At 33.6% G+C, this 19,787-nt stretch overlaps 3 protein-coding genes across 3 annotated transcripts; 2 read left to right on the top strand and 1 right to left on the bottom strand.

Annotated features, from left to right (window-relative positions):
* Window positions 1-4,381: 4,381 nt before the first annotated feature.
* LOC125871675 (uncharacterized) lies at window positions 4,382-5,462 on the bottom strand. Its single transcript, XM_049552316.1, has one exon. The coding sequence runs from the start codon at window positions 5,423-5,425 to the stop codon at window positions 4,703-4,705; it is 723 nt and encodes a 240-aa protein (XP_049408273.1). The 5' UTR covers window positions 5,426-5,462; the 3' UTR covers window positions 4,382-4,702.
* Window positions 5,463-7,864: 2,402 nt separating this feature from the next.
* LOC125871116 (sorting nexin 1) lies at window positions 7,865-16,156 on the top strand. Its single transcript, XM_049551710.1, has 11 exons — window positions 7,865-7,996; window positions 8,102-8,239; window positions 9,818-9,953; window positions 10,327-10,460; window positions 12,208-12,282; window positions 12,567-12,726; window positions 13,583-13,716; window positions 13,799-13,867; window positions 14,535-14,614; window positions 15,759-15,819; window positions 15,899-16,156. Exons 1-11 carry the CDS (start codon window positions 7,985-7,987, stop codon window positions 16,103-16,105), a joined length of 1,206 nt encoding a protein of 401 aa, XP_049407667.1. The 5' UTR covers window positions 7,865-7,984; the 3' UTR covers window positions 16,106-16,156.
* Window positions 16,157-16,899: 743 nt separating this feature from the next.
* Window positions 16,900-19,140, top strand: LOC125871776 (uncharacterized). Its single transcript, XM_049552445.1, has 3 exons — window positions 16,900-17,261; window positions 18,409-18,462; window positions 18,798-19,140. Exons 1-3 carry the CDS (start codon window positions 16,962-16,964, stop codon window positions 19,029-19,031), a joined length of 588 nt encoding a protein of 195 aa, XP_049408402.1. The 5' UTR covers window positions 16,900-16,961; the 3' UTR covers window positions 19,032-19,140.
* The last annotated feature ends 647 nt before the right edge of the window (window positions 19,141-19,787 follow it).

The raw sequence follows: 19,787 nt of genomic DNA, 5'->3' as shown, positions 1-19,787 counted from the left end.
TAGAATTGAGTGGGTCAATATTGATAATTTTTCCGTCTAATTAAATTTATTTATTTTATTTTTCTCTATCCTATAATTTATTTATTTTTTCCTCATGATTTTACTTTCTAATTTCTAACTTTGATTCTTTATAATTAGGTATCTATCTATTTTATCACAATTGATTGATCCATGTAGAAAGCCTTTTGTGTTTTTAAACTTTCGCATATAGTCACTCAAAAATAGTCTAATTATGCTTCATAGATATAGTTTGTTAATTAAGATTTGTAGCTACATGTTATAGGGAGAAGGGTGGCGAGCGAGACACGGAGAGGGAGGAGAGAGGCGAGCGAGAGAGGGCATAGAGGTGAATTGTAAATTATACATATGTATTTGTATATTCTAGCGAGCGAGATAGGGAGAGGGAGGAGAGAGGCAAGCGAGATTGGGAGAGATAGGAGAGAGGCGAGCGAGAGAGGACAATAATTTGTATAATTCGCAAGTATGTTTGTACAATTCACGTGTTTTTGTATAATTGAGTAGTACAAAGTCTGGAGTTATACAAATATAATAAAACTCGAAATAACGGATTGATACAAACATAAACATATGAACTTTTAACAATTATACAAATTACATTATATAAATTATATTATACAAAAACAGAAAACTACACGTTTATACAAACTTTAAAAAGTTATACACAAAAAGATTGAATGTATATGATGACAAAACTGGAAAACCAAAGGAAATCATCGTATACAAATACAAATCAAACAAAGAATTGTTAGTTGCAAATTATATATATACAAATATGGCTAATTATATAAACTCGAAGTCAGCCCACGTAATTAATGGTTAATATTAGTCGTGGGTGATAATTATAGCAAACTATAGCTATGATGAGTAATTAAGTAGTATAAATTTGTTTAACCGCGTAATTTTCCCAATTAGAAAAGCAAGTATTAAGATTTAAAACTCGATATTCATTTTATTATATTTACTTCATGTGTCATGTTTGTGTAGAATACAGAATGATATATTTCTATTTTGTTGAGAACACTACCCTACAAATGTGTTGTACAACCAACTTCATTCACATTTGGTAATATATATATTCAATTATTAACTATATTTAATATTTTTGCCATTATTGTCTTTATCTTAAGTAGTACTCTATACATTTTAATTTGAATGTTTAAGGATAAAAGGTGGCTCAAGGGGAGGCTAGTAAAACCTCTATAGAGGCTCCTAATTTTTTTGATAGTAAATGTTATGATTTTATTTAGTTACTTTAAACGATATTAAAACATTTAATTTTTTTAATATTTTAATATTTTTTAAAAGTATTTAATAAATTATTTTTTCTTAATTGAAAAATATAACAAAAATATCAGGAAAAAAAAATTGAAAAATATGTTTTGACAATTTTTCACATTAGTCAATTTGGGATAACGTTAGTTTAATTTTAAATATATTAAATTGGATTGACCAAAATGAATTGAGCTAATAAATTAGCGGATTTATCCAAGTTTGAACGGGTTGGACAAGTTATTTTTTCATGTGATGAATACCTATTTTTATAGTTGCAATTTAATTTTATTTGATGGTAAAAAAAAATTTGCAAGTTCTTCCATTTCACATGTAACTTCATACATAAGCGACTGATGCTAAAAATTCGCATATTAATTCAGATAATTTGTCTGAAGTATAACCTTGTAAAAAATAAATATGCATTTGTTCAAAGTTTAATATGGCTCGTCAAAATCAACTTTCAAAATCTTTTTATCGGAGTCATGTCTTTACCAAGATCATACTTTAGACACTTATATAGGCATGTGTGGTGAAGACGTATATGTGAAAAATATGACTGAAATTAAATAAACCAATTGAAGCGAGTAACGAGAAAAAAGGGTTCCACTCTTTGGGTAGATTTTAATGAAGTAAAGGTTGATTTTCTATATTTGTAATTTTCATGTATTTTTTTTATTATTACCAAATTGGAATAGTGCATTATCTTTTGGAACATATGAATTTAGATATAAATGTGATTATAATTTTTCAAAATGGTTATATGATTCGATTCAGATATATATAAATAAATAATGTTGCGATAATAATATGTGACCCATCAACAGCTTGGATGGGCATGGGAGAATAGTGATAGTGTGAGAAAACAAAAGGGATTGACAATATTTATCATTGTATAGAAGCAAGAATTTCATCAATTGGATCAAAGGCTAAACACCCACTTTATTCATCTACTACTGATACAAGAAGTTTCGAATGCCCAAATTTTTTTCCACTTCATCATCACACAAAGGGGAAAATATTGCAGAGTGCAAATCGTCATTTGCTGGATATGTAGATGTAGTTTTAATGGACAAAAAGTTGTCTTTTAATAGTTTGGTAAGTTCACTTTCGACTATGATATTTAAGGCAATGAAGCAAAACAAATACCTATCCAAGTTGCAAAGGATCAAACACCGACGACTCTTTGATATCTCCTTCTCCCTTGACCTGATAAAAGGTACTGAATTCGGCCTGATCAGAGATCTTAGCTTTTCTTGTTTTAACATTGCGAATAAACTATAGGAGCAGATAATAATAGTCTCCACAAATACCACATTGGATACATCCCATTCCCATATATTACTGAATGGTGACAACAATCAGGAGGCAGACTTACATAAAAACCAACAAGATATCATCATTATCACTTCAAATTTAGGTTACACTAGGATTCGATTGCCTCATGAAATGAAAAGAAGAAATAAAGGCACCAGTAAAATAAAGAACCTACGCAACAAAGGCTCCACTTGTATAAGGTATGCGGTCTCGTCACCACAAAAGATTTCACAGATATAGCAGGATTACCCTCACATGTGAACAAATTATACAAACTTGAAGTAGTCGTCCAAATTAAATTCTCCAATATCGAGAAAAACAGCAATCAACAGACAATATTAGAACATAGGTGCTAGGTTCTTATGGTATCCCGCACACCTTAACATTTCTTTCCAATATTGGGACTGAAAACAGAGAAGGTTATATAACATCGAGAGATAAGCACTAGATTCATTCATTGAAGACAACTCTTTTAAGAATTAAAAAACCAGGAATCACTCTTTAGAGTCAAAGATGGCCTGCAAGTTGGTACAACTTAAGACAGCAGGCACAAAAGTCATCTAGTGGTTTTGTCTATCAATTAACTAGTGTAGCAGTTGAAATGCATCAAATGTTGACAAAGTACAGAGCAATATGATTTATAGACATTTCAACTAGACAGGGAAACTGCAAGAAAAGAAAATTGTGATTAAAATCATTCCAATTATAGTCGTTTCAAGGGAGGAGCCACAGAATCTTCACAGTAGTAATCACTCGACCAGTATCAAAAGTCTCTAATTATGTGTACCATGAGAATGTAAATATATGATTACATCAAATAACTTGCAACTACCCAGTGAAATGCATAAGATGTAAACTATACATGGCACCATGTGACTGATGGAGATAAACACACTCCCAACAAGGAAGGTAACTACTTGAAGAAGGCTTGCTACTAGACGCGCTTAACCAAGCTGGATCTTAAGATGAACAACCAAAACTTACTGCAGTTTAAGGAACATGATAATGACGTCAATGCAAATCTCTACATGGATGGCTGGAGGCTATGTATCCATGAATATACAAACTCCGTGTGCTCTGGGCATAGCAAACTGGTTGACAAAGAGTGCCGAGAGAAATTATCCCAAATGCAAAGCCGCAAGCCAACCCTTTGCATTCTTCTAAAATTTATGATCAAACATTACCAATCTAGGTATTAACCACTAGACCGATATCATAGCTACTTTAATTTGGTCAACATATAGCCAAAATCAATTTTCTTTCCTTGCAGTAAGATCATCTTACCCCTAATTTGACCATTTAAGCTACCTACACCAGGGTAACCCAACTCATTCATCATCAAATACATTCCAAGCTACCTATACCATTATTTCATCCAAACATGAACTTTTCCATTCATTCCCGTCATTCAATTAACGCTTGATTCTCAAGCTTTCAATTATAGAATTTCGAAGGATGAATCCCAGTTGAAGTGAATACCCCATGGTATTATGACATAATTATATATCACTTGGACCAATTGATGTTTTATCAACCACCGAAATCATGAAACATGAACCAAATCATAAATCATCTTTTATATAATGGTAATTATATCTTTATACCAAGCTGCATATTAGAATCCCAATACAGTTAACAAGTACAGGAGAATCTACCTAGTATATAGCAATTTGTATACCGAATTATAGCAAAACATGAGACAGTAAACAGAAGCCTACTTCGATAGATTTGATCACAATTGACATGTAATGAAGTTCTTCAATCACAATCATATAAAATCTAACAAAACTATTTTCCATTTAAATTCTCTTGATCTCCATGGCCAAATGTACACCAAAATTTCCTAGAATAATATTTTCAACTCCCATTAATACGGTAAACACCCATAAACTGAAGAAACGGATGAAAAAACATATAGAACTATCTCCATTGTATAATGTTATCTAATGATGGATTCCATGACTGAAAGTTGGCTAGAAAATTTCACTTCAGTCCAGCTATAATGTTTTTGGACGAAAACCTCAGTCCAGATTGATTAACAATATGTATAATTCACAGAGATGTATCAAAATTAACTGAACTGTTCCTTATCATTTCAATCTAGAAAACCTGTTTGGCGGAAAACAGCATTGCGAACTCGACAAAGATCTCTCCCTTTGAGTGTTCTTCCCACGCCTTCAAGCACCGAAAACGTGGTTTTAAGTGATCTAGCTGATCCTCTGGCTACGATCTCATGCGGAGGAAGCATCTCATCATCGCCGTCATCATCATCGATTTCTACGTCAGCAAGGTCACTTCTCGGTGCCTTCTTCGGTATCATCGGCACGTTCACTGGCACTGAGTGTTGGAACTTCCTCACCGGCATAGTTTGTGAATGGTTACGGTTATAGCTATGTTCTCTATCCAATGGAGGCTTGGGAATCGTAGGAAACGCTCGAGAAAAAACCATCGCTGATGAAATCGGCGGTGAATGAAACAGTTTTGTACTTGTAGGTGAGGAAGTTATCGAAGGTTTCCGATAAACAACGGGGCGGTTAAGTTTCCGGTGATCATCAGGCAATGCAGCGAGAATACCGAATTTCTCCGGCTGAAGGAAAGTTTTCCGACTACTGATTGAAGAAGGAGAAGTAGAGTGGCGCCTAGGTTCAGTGAAGTCTCCTGTCCAGAAAACTTCATCTTCGTTCAGCTCATCGTCAGCGATGGATACATCTGCATCGCCGATAGCACTATCACTCTGCGGTGGAGAGAATACGCCGAGAAATCGATCGGAGGACGGCGATCGCCGGTGGTGAAAGCTAACGACGCCGTTTCGGTCCATCGAGCGTCTCTCCACTTCCGTTTTGTGGAGGTATGAAACTCTCAATTTTATAAATAGGCACAGGGGCTTTAAAATCACCTGCTCCAGCTTTATTTTAACGGCTGAGATTTACTCCTGTGGGACCTACTGGGATAATCAATGGATAATACTTAATGAAGATGAGGTAATAATAATAATAACATGAAAAAACATAGATTATGAATTATGAACTAGTAATAAATGCATAATGTGTATTTAATTGTATTTCTTTTCAAATAGATTTCTCCATTATTAATATGGCATTCGAATAAAATCAATTATAAAACTCATTAAATAAATAAGAATAACCCACATGCTCAATCTCACTTTTTTTTTATTAACAAGGACTTGTTTCAATTGCATATTATAAGAAATTCATTCCACATACATTCAAAGGTCGAATCTCATCCTAATAGTAAGGTTGCGGCTTTGATTAATTGACTTAAAAGGAAAAGATAACTCCCATATATTTATGCATTAATTGAGCTATAAAAACAACCATAAAATTAATAGAATTGTGGCAAGTTAATTCTAACACTACAATTATAAAAAATAAAAAACTAGAAATTCGACAAATTCAACTTTTAAGTTTAGATTATATACAAGTGTAAAAGATGAATACAAATAAAATGACATGTATCGTCTTACACTCTAAACTTAAAAAATAATAATCAAAATACTTGTCACATTAACTTAAATTATTTAAACTTTGATCAATATTTAAAAGTGTATTTCATCATATCGATATAAACATGGATCGATATTTAAAAGTGCATTTTATTGTATCGATATGTGAAAATTTGCAACTTATAGTTATTTTCGTATAATTTATTTATTTAACTATAAAAATCAGTTAAATTAACTCTATATAAATCAAACATGAAGAAAATTATAATATTATAAAAATTATCACAAAAAGTTAAAATTATTTTAAAATTATTATTTGTGTTGATAATATTTAGTGGTGCCTCCTTTTTCCAAATATTTATATTGGGAAAGAAATTCAACATTGGACCCCATTAAGGAGTCATAATCTGATTTCATTTCATTTATTTCTTTTTGCTGGTTTTCAAATGTGGGGTCCACTAAATTGGAGGAAATGATAACATTCTTATCCAGAACAAGAATAGTGTTACAATTAAAAAAATAAAAATAAAAAGAATAGTGTTTATTCCTTGATCATCCTCCTAAAACAAATCTATTTTAGCTCCTAATCTTTATCATGGGTTTTATTAATAAGCGCGGAGCTAGAGTATTGGTGACGATGGATCAAATTCAATAATTTTAATTTAAAATTTTATTTTATTTTTAAAAATTTATTGAATTTGTATAAAGTTTAATGTAATTAAATGGATTGAATTTTTAATCAATAAATTTCTAAATCTTTGAATTTATCTATCAATACATGGAAGAGACAACTCTATATATAAAAAAATTGATTATATTAGATAAAATCATCTTGTATTTTTACTTTTGATAAACTTATATAGTGAATGAAACATTAAAAATTAATAAATAAGTGAGCCAGTAATTTATATATATATATATATATATATATAAAAGATAAAGATTATAATTTCATAAAAAGGAAAATGCATGTTGGTAGTTTGAATATAATATTTGTTTCGATTGTTATTTAAATTTCATTGTATTGTATCATTAATCGCTACATGTAACGAAAAATCTCATTTATGTAACGATCGATTTGATGTGATCAAGTCATTACTTTACACGTGTTTCTCGTTTCGTACTTTTACTTATTACTTATTATCCGATAATCATATTTTATACTTTATCCTACTTTTTATATTAACTTTACACCGTAATACATTTTTTCTTGAAGGTGTATCCTTCAAATTATTTAATGCATAACATTATGTAACAACTGGAAACAATACAATATATTTGAATACATCCAAATGTTGCATTCATCAAAATATTACAGTATGATACAATGCAATTAAATACAACACAATACATTATGAAATAATATGCAACATCCATTCATTGCATAATAACTCTAGTAATTAATTAATACTCATAACTAAATATGAAATAAAACAACCCGACATAACTAAATTCCCAACCAACATCCAAATGACAATAATAGTGTAATTTCACAAGTGAAGTCTAACGAGATTAAAGTACTATGAACTTTCTCATATATTGAGAAGCAAATATATTCTTTTCGATAAATCCTTCCGATAAAAAAAGTAATAATGTAAGTGAAGAAATAAAATTTCAACAAACTACTTTAGAAAATAAATTAAGTATTTTGGAGAAAAAACGAACAATAACTATAAGAAAATAGTATAATAATCAAAATACAAAGACGATACATATAGTAATATAGAAATCAAAGAACAAGAAAATATCGGAAAAAATTAATAATACTATTCCTTAATAATGTAGTATATCTCAATATGTTTCACATGTGTACTACACGACTCTTCCATTAAGACCCAAAGTCACGAGTAGACCTTTGCACAAACCGCAACCCATCGCCACCGTTCTTCGGCAGAATCTAATCGCCGAACAGCCATGAACACCATGGTAATTGTGTGTTTCCGCCATTATTTTGATTTCGCAGTCAATTTTTTGAATTTCTAAGGATGAATTTTTGTATTGTTTGATTTTGAATTTTGTATAATGGTGCAGCAACGAAGTGGATCAGGTTCGTTACAGAGCCCTAGATCCCCATCTTCACAAGCACCGTTTTTATCAGTATCAGTTACGGATCCAGCTAAAATGGGTAATGGAGTTCAAGCTTATATCTCCTACAAAGTCATCACTAAGGTCGTTGATTCATTGCCCTCTCTTTCCATTTACTAGTTATGCTTATACACGTTTAATTGTATAGCTAGTAGTAGTATTATGCTCGTAGTTGCTGGATTAAGGCAACTATCAAATTCATATTTTCTCAGAAACCCCTTTTTGGATCTCGAACTGGGGTTTCCTGTACTTCAGAGAAGCTAATTGCATTAAGTTTGATTGAATCTATGTTCAAATTCAATAACACCTGATAAGACTAAGAATAACATATAGAATCAGAGTTAACAAATGGAAGGACTTCCTGTTGAATGTATATTTGGAAAGATGCATCCTTTAAGCTTGACATAATTACATGATTTCGAAGAGAAAACGTCTTGATTTGAAGAGAAAAACGTCTTGATTTGATATGATTGACATTAGAGAGTTTGTTCTCATGGAAATATGAAGTTTGTAGTTCAAAATATCATCCATAGAAAGAGAAATTATATAGTAAGATGGGATTTTGAAGAGACGTTAGGAAATTGGAGAGTCAAACGTTACACATGGATAAATCTATGCTCAGTTATTTCTTGTTCATATCTTGATTCTACTTGGATTTCATTGTTTAACCCTGCCAGGAGTTCCGTGAATAGGAATCCTTACAGTGCGGGTTGCACAATTTAAGCTCATCTTAGTTCAATGATCAACTTGTTTTTGTTGTGAGAACTCATCATAGATTGCTAGTTGTGCGCTAGTTATAAACCTACCACAATCCTCCCTCTTTATCTATGGTTGGGATCGGCAATGTAAGCTAACTCACTCATGCAGAGTTAGGACCTGTACTGTAAGACTATACTGAATAGTGTGAAGCGTGAGCTGCTTATTTAAAGAGTTATACTTCTATTTTTTTCACTTTATGCCCGCAACAATCACATCAGTGTTTTCATAAACAATTTTTTTTTAAGTCACTTGCTCTTTTCGCGCTGCAACCTTCTTTAATGTTCTTAGGAGTAAGTCCTGTATAGATACTTTTACCATCTAGGGTATTTGTACTTTCGTTTCTCTCATTCAGTTCTAAAGATCTTTTCTTTAAAAGTATGCTTTCATACACATAAGTCATAACATATTTAATATGTTGGTCTTTTGGCCATGTTGTAAGGAAAAGTTCTTTGACATTTAGTTGGGGTGGCTTTAGTTTGGAACTTGAGGCCTGAAATGTGAACCTCATAGTTTGTGTTAGTGTCCAAGATTGATTGAGGGTATAGGCTATAGCCTTGAACAATCCTTACTCTATGAGTTAGCTTTTGAGGTTGAGTTAAGGCGAAAGTCCATTTTTCTAATAGGCTGAACCAGCTATGAAACAATTACTTAAGAACGTTTGAGACCCAACTTAATCTCCAGAGACTCTTTTTGGGTCCAGAGCTTACACATCCCAATCCCTGCATCAAATGGATGTTATTTTACTGGACTTAAGATTCTATAATATTCTGCTTCTTCTGCTTGTTGTTTTCTCTTCTGCCCGTTCCTGGAACAGACATTCATATGCTTTCTATCAGCAGAATATAGTATATACTTCTCTTGATTCTCCTCGAGTTCTCATTCACCATTTTTTTTCCAAGACAGACAAATTTGCCAGAGTACCAAGGGAATGAAAAGATTGTGATTCGACGTTATAGTGATTTTGTATGGTTACACGATCGTCTTTTTGAGAAATACAAGGGCATTTTTATTCCTCCACTTCCAGAGAAGAGCACAGTAGGTACTGGCTACACTTCTTCCGCATGTACTGGTTATCTCTTTGACTTTTCTCTAACTCTAAGCGATGCTAAAACCAATAGGTGTTCAATATGTTCAAGCTTTAAATATATTGATTTATCGTTGCTTATTGGAAATGACTAAATGAAATGGGCAAGAATTGGGAGTCATGTAGGCGGAAGTTGTTATAGATTGACATAATTAACTGTGTCAAACATGTGTAAGGATGTCTGTGTTTTGGGGCATCAATCCCATTTTCTTTGGAGAAGTATAGGTTAAGTATTGGAATCTATCAAGGGGAGCCACTAGCTTTTGCACCAATAAAAGGATCTTCTTTTCAGGGCATTTTGAGATTATTATTATCTACCTTCTTGCAGAAAAGTTCAGATTTAGTGCAGAATTTATTGAAATGAGGCGCCAAGCTCTGGATGTGTTTGTAAACAGAATAGCTTCACATCATGAACTTCGGCAAAGTGACGATTTGAGAATCTTTTTGCAGGCTGATGAGCAGGTAATGAATGTTAGTTAGTTGGTTGAATATTTAGTTTGAGTTCATATGTTATCTTAACCTTTTGTGGAGGTATTCTTATTTGTCTGGTGTCTGTGATTCTGATTGTTAGTAAGCCATATCATTGAACGTCTCTCATCTTTTCTTGTACTGGTTTTGTAGTCTCTTTAATTTGTGTTACTTAACCTTGAACACACAATTGTAGGGAACAACTAGTGTAATTGACCCCAACTCTTTATTTCTATTAACTAATTGAGCACTATCTTTGAAGAATTTAGGGGCAATTCAGTTTATAGAATAGTTATGCAAGGATTAGTAATGCAAAGATTAGCAAATCAGGGATTATAATGAGAGATTATCTCTTGTTGGAGGATTGGTATTATATACTACAAGTTAGTATACAATGTAAATGTATAATTTAAAATTTAGTTACTTCTTAAACAAAATAAAAGTTTTTGTTGACTTTTATAAGGTTAGTTTTGTGATTTCAGTGTTTTTAATTCATGTGCGGTGTTATTAATATCCGCTACCGCATTCTTATTCCACATTCCATTCTGTGCAAAAAAAATTACATAAGTTCCTGTAGAGCTTCTGCTTGTATTATTTATGAGGTAGACAAAAGTAGCAACTGAACATTGCACAAATAACCACTGAGTTTAGAATCGCACACCAGTTGGCTTTCAGGAATTTCTCGGTTGTATAAAAAATTGTATAAAATAATTTTGGATTTTCACTGAGTGCTAGATTTCTTATTTAATACTCCCTCCGTCCCTATTTAGTTGTCCACTTTAGAAATGACACACCGATTAAGGCAACAATAATTAACATAGTGAAGTTACAATTTTAGCCTTATAGTACAATTTACTTCCAAAATAAATTCATTCAAGATAACTAATCAATGCTGGAAAATTCATAAGTTTATTTACTTTATTTATGACAATTTTTCACTTTAAATAAGGGTATAATAGGAAAAAAATTATTGTCCTTTCTTGATTTGTCAAAATGGACAACTAAATAGGGACAACTAAAAGAGGAAATATGGACAACTAAATAGGGACGGAGGGAGTATAATTACTACTTGCCATTTTCGGAAAAAAAATATGTTGGATTTTATATGGAGATCAACTCTCCTTACTACTCTTTTTGGTTGGGTTAATCTCTCTCCTGTACTTAGTGTCGATTCTTTCCTAGAATATATCAGCTCCATAGATCTCTGCTGTTAGCTGTTTTGATAGCTTTTTTTGCCTTTTTGGGAGCTGATATTTCTTTCTTTTGTAATCTGTGCATCTGCTTGATGCTTTGTTAATGACATTCTTCTTACTTCATCAAAAAAAAAAAATCAACTCTCCTTACTACACCAACCAAATGACCCTTAAAATTATTTTGATTTGGTGAAATTAATGCACTGTTACCAGATGCACATTTGGGGGAGCATATTGGTGTAATGAGCTTCTAGAGTAATAAACTAGTCTTAGCAGATCTTTGGTACATTGGAGACCTTATTTTTTATTGATTTCTTTCAGATTGGTATTTGAGGGCATCGCCTCTCAAAGCTCTCTTCTCTTCAATTATTAAATGCTTTAGATTTCAAAATCTGTAGGAAGAGGTCACATAACACTGTACTTGAGATATGAAACAAATGTTGAACTATGTCTAATGCATTTATCATATCAGCTTTATATATTTCCTAATATCTCTCAGTTTCATCTTTTTTCATAAAAGTGGTTCACGCTTGTTGCCTTTTCTTCAGACAATGGACAGAGCAAGGTTCCAGGAGACCGGTATTTTCAAGAAAAAGCCTGCAGATTTGATCCAAATCTTTAAGGTATCTGACAGTTACATAGAAGAATAATACAATTTCCGTATAATTATACTTCCAATTCCACACTTTTGAAAATTTGATCACACTTATTGAAGTAAATTCCTCCTTCTATGCTTCTTCTTTGACAACATATCTATTGATGTGTAATTTAATGTGGGCCTGTGATGCATATAGTGCGTTTCTTTTCTTGAACTCTAAGGTATATTGCTGACGCCACTGAGTGAGGAATATTACAATGGCTTGTCCACAGGATTATTCTAAAACTAACAGTAAGTCGTAAATGGCAGGATGTCCAATCTAAAGTGAGCGATGTCGTTCTTGGGAAGGAAAAACCAGTTGAAGAATCAACCCCAGAATATGAGAAGATGAAGAACTACATCTTTGAGCTTGAGGACCATTTAGCTGAGGCTCAAAAACATGCATATCGTCTTGTCAGGAGACACAGAGGTAGGAAAAATCTAATTTAAAGGCATTGAGTACTCCGTGTAAGTGTATTTGCACTTTAGATATTTAATACTGTATTACAGCACTTTCTATTTCACTCTCTTAAGGAGATATCTATCCCATTCTCAAGCAGTGAGAGACATGGTGATTCAGGTGCCATTGCCTTCTTTCGACCTTGCTCGCACCCCCTTCTTGGCCTATAGATAAGCTTATGGGAGGAGTCATCCTAATCCTTCATCCCTTAACCAAGTGGGCTAATTTATTAACTAATGTTAAAATTCGTATCAGTAGTTTGATCCTCATTTTTGTGCCCGAGTTATAGTGAAAGGAGTTCATCAACAATTTTTCTGAGAGAAAACAAGGTTAACCAATACATTGGACAACTCACGATCTTTGGTTCATCATCAACTTCTTTCTCTTCAATGGGAAAGTTCACTTTTGTAAATCCAAATACTGGATTGGAGAAGATTAAAGTAGAACTGTTATTGTGTGAAGCTAAGATCCATCTGCAATTCTGTCAGGGAAGAGGGGGGGGGGGGACCTAAATTAGATAATAACGATTAAGCCATTTGTAGAATGTGTACTGGAGAAACTCGAAGTGAACTAATGAAAAGGCCTCTTCTATTTCCTGTCATCAAATGTGACCTATTTGGTCAAACACCGTCGTATTTGACATATCTTGATCTCCTTCTCTTTGCCTCACAGTTTTCAATCCGAAGATGGCATATGACTTTTGTTATCTCATCATGTGTTTGTGTTTCTAACATATTGTGTGCTTTAGTTTCCCTTTGCTCTCCTTATGTATATGACAAACTCGTCATTCCAAGCTGCTGACTTATGGTTTTTCTTGATATTTCAGAATTGGGCGAGTCTCTCTCAGAATTTGGAAAGGCGGTCAAGCTTCTTGGTACTTGTGATGATGATGCCCTTGGCAAAGCATTTTCAGAACTTGGGGCGAAGGCTGAGATAATATCAATTAAGCTGCAGAAAGAGGTATTTTCAACAAAGAATAACCCATGGTCTTTTCTCTTATTCAAAATTAGGTAATGATAACAGGCAATGCTCTGTCACTCAGGCCCACCACCTTTTAATGAACTTCGAAGAACCTTTGAAGGATTATGTTCGAGCTGTGCAATCTATTAAGGTGAGTGGTCAACTTTGCTTGTAAGAAAAAGGTGTTTTTTACCAATCAAAAAAAGTAAAAGAAACAGTGTTATTTACCCAACAAGTGGATGGAATTTTTCAGTTCAGTGTCATCAAAGGCTAAAAGACAAAAACGTGGGTGCATTAGTGAAGAAAGCACATGATGAAGTTGCATACACACGCAAGAAAAAATAACTATAAAGACAACTGGTAATTATATGGGTAGAGAAATTGCAATATATCAACTACGTTCAGATGCCATCACAATTTTTAATTAATATGCAATGGTGCAATTTAAAGTTTTTTCTTAAGATCTAAGATCAAATAGTTTTCATACAAAATTTATAATTTTCTGTTCTTGATCATTTAGTATTTTAGTATATCCATATGTAACATTTGGGTAACAGTAATAGATCATTTTCCAACCCTGGTTTGAGCTGAGCTTCAGGACTCGGGCATGCCTTTTAAGTCAATAAGGTTCAACTTAAACAAGGTGAAGCACCGAGCATGCCTGGAGCCTTGCTTCAGGACTTGAGTACATTTGACAAATACTGCATCCTCAAAGATAAAACAACTGTTGCATCTGTATTTGTGCGCTTTTTCTTTGCTAAGAGTAACCTAGTGTTCTGTTGCTCTCCTACACTAATATCCGTGCTAACTTTGAACAGGCTACGATAGCAGAGAGAGCAACCGCATTCAAGAAACAGTGTGAACTGGCCGAGACAATTAAGTTTAAGGAAATTGATTTGTATGTCTCAACACCTATACTGCTCTTCCTTCTGTTTTGTTTCTTTTGGTGGTTTCTTAAATCTGATCTTGATTTGCATTTGGTGGTTGTTCTGTTGAATTGGTGCAAACTTTTCCTTCAACTATGTCATATTTATACACTGACCTGGTCTATGACCCTTCTGCATTCTAGGGGTATGGGGAGGGTTAAATATGCACTATGATATCTTAAATCTGATAAACAAGGCTTCATTCTGTTTTACTGTTAGCATGGCCTAATCTGCTACTCTTATCATCCAGGCATGTTTAGTGTGAGACGTAGTTTGATGTTGATGTATATACTGTCTAGGTCTTGTTCTACTGGAGAAGTTACAGTTTTTTTAAAATCGGCTACAAGATCTTCAAACTTTGCAGTATGAGAATTTGGTGTATTTAATTAGTTTATCATTGTCCTGCAAGTTGTATATAAATACAGCTTAATTGCTGATTTCGCCTACATTGAGCTCAGTGTTATAATTGTGTTTATTAGCCATCATGTTGGCTTCTTGATTTGCGTATGTTTACATGGGTCCCTGTTATTTCCACCCCTCCTCCCGACCTCAGCCTCTCTCCTCTTTTCTTTTGTGAGAATAGCCATATAGGTACTTTTACTCTGTCAGTGGTATATACTGTTGCATAATATTATGATGACAAACAGTATATGCTTTTATACAAACTTACATAGATGGGACATAAATGGAAGGCCTTTTAGCATCATGTGTCGAACTGTAACTATTAGGTTCAAGATTAGATGGTGCCAAGTGTGTATTTGATTTAGTGAAAAGTGAAGAAATTACTTTAAGAATTTGATCCACTGAAGAGTGAACTGAAGTCACTTTTTGCAATTTTATTTAATGTAGCGTCCTCCTTGTCTTGAAAAAATATCTGACGTCTTTCTTGCATATGTAATATGCATCTCTAGGTGAAAAGTTGCCATTATAAACAGACTTCTCTTTCATCTTTCCTATCCTGTAAATCTGCAAAGTAAAGAGTCCAAACATGTGTTTGTTGCTTTATCTAAGACAGGGAAATATGCAATCCTATTAATAATCTTGTTTATTCATTATATGGTGCATCTCAGAGTCTCTGTTCTGAAGTAAAATTTGGCTCTTGCCTTTTTATTGCAGAAATAAATACAGGCTGACACGATCAGAGAAGTTGGCTGAGGCTGAGCGCGAGTATGAAATGGTCAGTGGTTCTTTTTTTCAGTTGGCTAGTCATGGAACTGCCCAGGCAGGTACTTACATTGTGTTTCTCTGGAATACAGCTTAAGGCTGAAGGGGAAGAAACATCGAGAAGATTTGATACGATAGTGAGGCTTATGAACGAAGAGATTGCCCGATTTCAAGAACAGAAGACGTCGGATATGGGACTTGCTTTCCATGAATTTGCCAAGGGACAGGCACGGCTATCTAATGGCATAGCAGATGCATGGCGAAGTCTTCTTCCCAAGCTTGAAGCTCACTCTTCATAATAATTTTACAACAATATGAAGACGGACTTCAGCACAATCTGCTCTCGACGTGAGAGCATACATGGAAATTGTTGCAATCAGTTTGCAAAAAGGGTCTTCGAGAATTGGTTTTGTTGCTGCAGCTTGGTGGTTGTATGAATTTTTAGTTAGATACTTGTGGATCTTGTACAGCACCAAAGAGAAAAAACTGAAAATAGCTTTAAATTAATTTCTTTTTATCTGACAGGCAAAGTTCCAAATGCTGAATAAACTTGTTTAATCCATTTTATTTTTTTAATCTTCCTCATCCTTCTAAATGATCCCAATTTCCATGTTTTTATATTTGGATTCTCGAGTGAACTGTATTTCTATACCATTAGCTAAACTTTTGTTTGCAACAATATTAATGCAGTTCTGGTAAATCATCTATGATCCACAGTTCTACCTTAGAATGAGTTAGATTTAAGTTCGCGGGTTTGAGAAAGGATCGGACCAACGTTAGATAAGAGATTTGTGTACTAAGCTCTCGCTATGCATAAGGTCTGAGGACCCCTAGAAAAAATAGTTAGTTTGGTGTACTAAGTTATTGCTATGCCAGGGTCCAAGAAAGGGTCGGATCACAGTCAAAGAGTTCCATGTCAAGAAAAAGTATATAGAACATCTAGTACTAGAGACCTAAGATGTTTTTTTTTTTTTGTATATTATTTTTGGACTAAATAGTTGATATCACTTGCTTGAGATGGAGCTTAGATTGTCCACCACTGATTTGCAAAAAGGCCTTATCCTATCGTCAACAACATGTTCACAAAATAACCATTTCTAACAAGCAAACAAATAACAAAACTTAAACAACAAAAAAAAGGGAAGACAATTAGCCATGTCTTCTTCCTTAACAACCAAACAATTTTTTCACATAACACATAATTCTCAAGTGCAAATTTGTCCTTCTAGGTCTATTCCTCCTTCAACTTTGTTCATCACCAACAAGAACAACAACATTAACAATAGGTTCTTTAACCTCAATGAGTTTTCAAGTTACCAGACTTTGACTGTTGTGGTGAAAGCAGGTGGAGGCATTTCACCTAATGATCAAGATTATGAAGATGGGGTTTCTTTGGGAACAATGAAATTGCCAAAAGATATTGATCTTGCAAGATTTGAAACTCTACTTTTTCAGGTATTGCTTTTCATTGTGAATTTGTGAATTTTCATGTTGAAATGTCTACTAGTCATTTGATTGCAATGACGACATACCAAGTTTAGTCTCACAAGTGGGATATGGGGAGTTAGAGAAGTTGTTTCCGACATATCCTTGGTTCAAGAAAATAACACGAGTGAAGAAACCAAGACAAAATACTAGAAAAGGAACAGTTAACTACAACAAAATAATATGATAAACGAATTACAAGGGACAATAGATAGTTACAAAAATCAAAGGAACAAGAAGTTATAAAAATAATTTAATTGTAATAATTATTTTTAATCCATTTAATTAGAAGTGGTAAGAATTAAGAGTATGCTAGTTCTTGAATCTCTAGTGGCTCTTCTCTTTGAAACCAAAGATTAAGAGAAGTGAACTGTTGTATTTATTTGTTAGTATAGAAAACCTCTGGTTCTTCTGTCTTTGACTAGAGGTCTCATGTTCAAACCTTGATAGGAAGCCCCAAATCTGAATTATCGGATGTTTAACCCGTAGACTTTCAAAGGGGTTCAAGAGAATGACTAATGCAGAAACAATGAGAAACATTGGCTAAGGCTCCCAAAATTGGAACTTCTGCTATATGAGGTAGGAGCTAGGGAGTATCCTCTTGTTTTTCGGAGACAAACTGGATGAGGCTCCGTAAAGGGTCTTCAACAACCACTTAAGGACTCGAGGCTATGACGTATAAAGCTGGAATATATATACTAATGAGAGATGCTTTGGTCACATTTTGATTCATTTAGCAGCAAGCTTTATAATGAAAGGACTAGTTTACAGCTAACACATTTGTTCTCTTAGAGAATCTCATTTCTTCATACATCACCTCGAGACAAAGTGCCATATTCGTGTTCGTGGACTTTGTGCATTTGCAGATGACATTTGTTCATGTTTGGACTGTGTGTTTATTCTGGTGCATCATTTTAACATGCAAATTCTCTGTCCTAATCTTTACATAGAAAAGAAAGACGTCGTTTCTACTAGTATCTTTGTCTATAAACTGGAATAGTGAGTATTCATATAGCCGACTCCAACTTATTTGGGATTGAGGCATAGTTGTTGTCGTTTAATGCTTACAAACCTTAGTATGTTAATGTTAACAAATGTTTTGTTTTATGACTTGCAGTGGGCTAACAGCCTTTGTCAAGGAGCTATGCTGCCACTACCCATGCCTCTAAAGGTAAATTCGTCCTCATTTCTAAGCTCGATATACTGTTTCCATTCAAGCAATTCAGTCAGTAGGAGAGTCATATCATTGAACATCGTATTATATACAACCTCGTGAACATTATAACCAATCAATCGAGAGTCAAAACATAAAGAAGTAAACATCAATTGTCCTTGTAACAAAAAAATAGGCAGATTCTGCCTTCTTTTTCCTGTCTTTTGACTTATGCAAACGAAACTACTATCCGTCTCAGCATAGTCATTCTTACGGAAAATGCATACATTGTTCGTGTTGTATACACAATGTTCATCAAGATGAGACTTAAAAGTTGAACTTTTCGTATACAGGTTGATAAAATTCCTCGCGGAGCCAGAGTTTGTTTCATTTCAGTTGATGATGCTCAAACTGAAGTTCTTGCATATATAGACTGTATGGTTTTCCCTGCAAATGAGACCTCACCTCCAATATTTCGAGCCATACGAAATGGACCCTCGAGAGATAAGGCGCCTCCTGGGGAGCCAAGAATCATGAGAAGCCTCTTAGGTGCCCTTCAGAAGTCTGTTGAGATAGCTAGTGTTTGAAAGTTGGAACAATTTTTGTATATTCACAAAAAGTTCTTTCTTTCAACACTCTTTTTATGTATAAAGAACATTTCACTTCTTTAAACTCAATGAAACTTCATTACAACTGAAGAATCTTGAGTGTCATACATAGACCATGCATGTAGTTAACTTGAAAAAGATTTGGTTTCCCGCCTGGTGTCCGGCACATACATTGGACATTGACTAATGTGGATATACGTTGTGAAAGATCCATTAAAGAGGGAAACACTCTCCAAATCCAGGATTTGTGCACCATTGCTTTGAAGATACGATCTAAAAATTTTATGCACCACTCGATTTTTGTTTACCATGAGTGTCTTAAAAAAATATTAGATATATTTTGACAATTATCCATATAATATACTGAACATAGTCAGATGAACACGGATTCATGTGACCAATTTTTGATACATATATTTACCACTATTTCTAAAAATAATTCATGTCGAAAGCTCAGATAATGAAATCTTTGTATAGAAGAATCATATTCATCTCACTACAATGTTCCTAAAAGTTTGTAGTATAAAAATAGAATGTTACAAACTTTTAGAATAGCCAAAAATGCATAAACAATGTCATAAATGTAAAAAAAAATTTAGACGATTTTTTAATATTATTTCTTTATACGAGTCATGATAATATGTATAAAATAAATTCAACCCCTTCTAGACAACTCTACAAGCGGGTAGTATTTGATTTACGTAAAACACTTTTCTTCATATTTTTTATAAAAAA

The sequence above is a fragment of the Solanum stenotomum genome, chromosome 7, assembly GCF_019186545.1.
Source record: "Solanum stenotomum isolate F172 chromosome 7, ASM1918654v1, whole genome shotgun sequence".
Classification (NCBI taxonomy): Eukaryota; Viridiplantae; Streptophyta; class Magnoliopsida; order Solanales; family Solanaceae; genus Solanum; species Solanum stenotomum.
The sequence above is the reverse complement of the archived record's forward strand: the minus strand, read 5'-3'. Positions and strand labels throughout refer to the sequence as shown.

Coding starts and splice junctions, on each gene's coding strand:
- LOC125871776 (XM_049552445.1), top strand. CDS start 16,962: ATGTCTTCTTCCTTAACAACCAAACAATTTTTTCACATAACACATAAT. Junction 17,262..18,408: donor TTGAAACTCTACTTTTTCAG/GTATTGCTTTTC, acceptor TATGACTTGCAG/TGGGCTAACAGCCTTTGTCA. Junction 18,463..18,797: donor CACTACCCATGCCTCTAAAG/GTAAATTCGTCC, acceptor TTTCGTATACAG/GTTGATAAAATTCCTCGCGG.
- LOC125871116 (XM_049551710.1), top strand. Junction 8,240..9,817: donor CCTACAAAGTCATCACTAAG/GTCGTTGATTCA, acceptor TTTCCAAGACAG/ACAAATTTGCCAGAGTACCA. Junction 12,283..12,566: donor ATTTGATCCAAATCTTTAAG/GTATCTGACAGT, acceptor CGTAAATGGCAG/GATGTCCAATCTAAAGTGAG.
- LOC125871675 (XM_049552316.1), bottom strand. CDS start 5,425: ATGGACCGAAACGGCGTCGTTAGCTTTCACCACCGGCGATCGCCGTCC.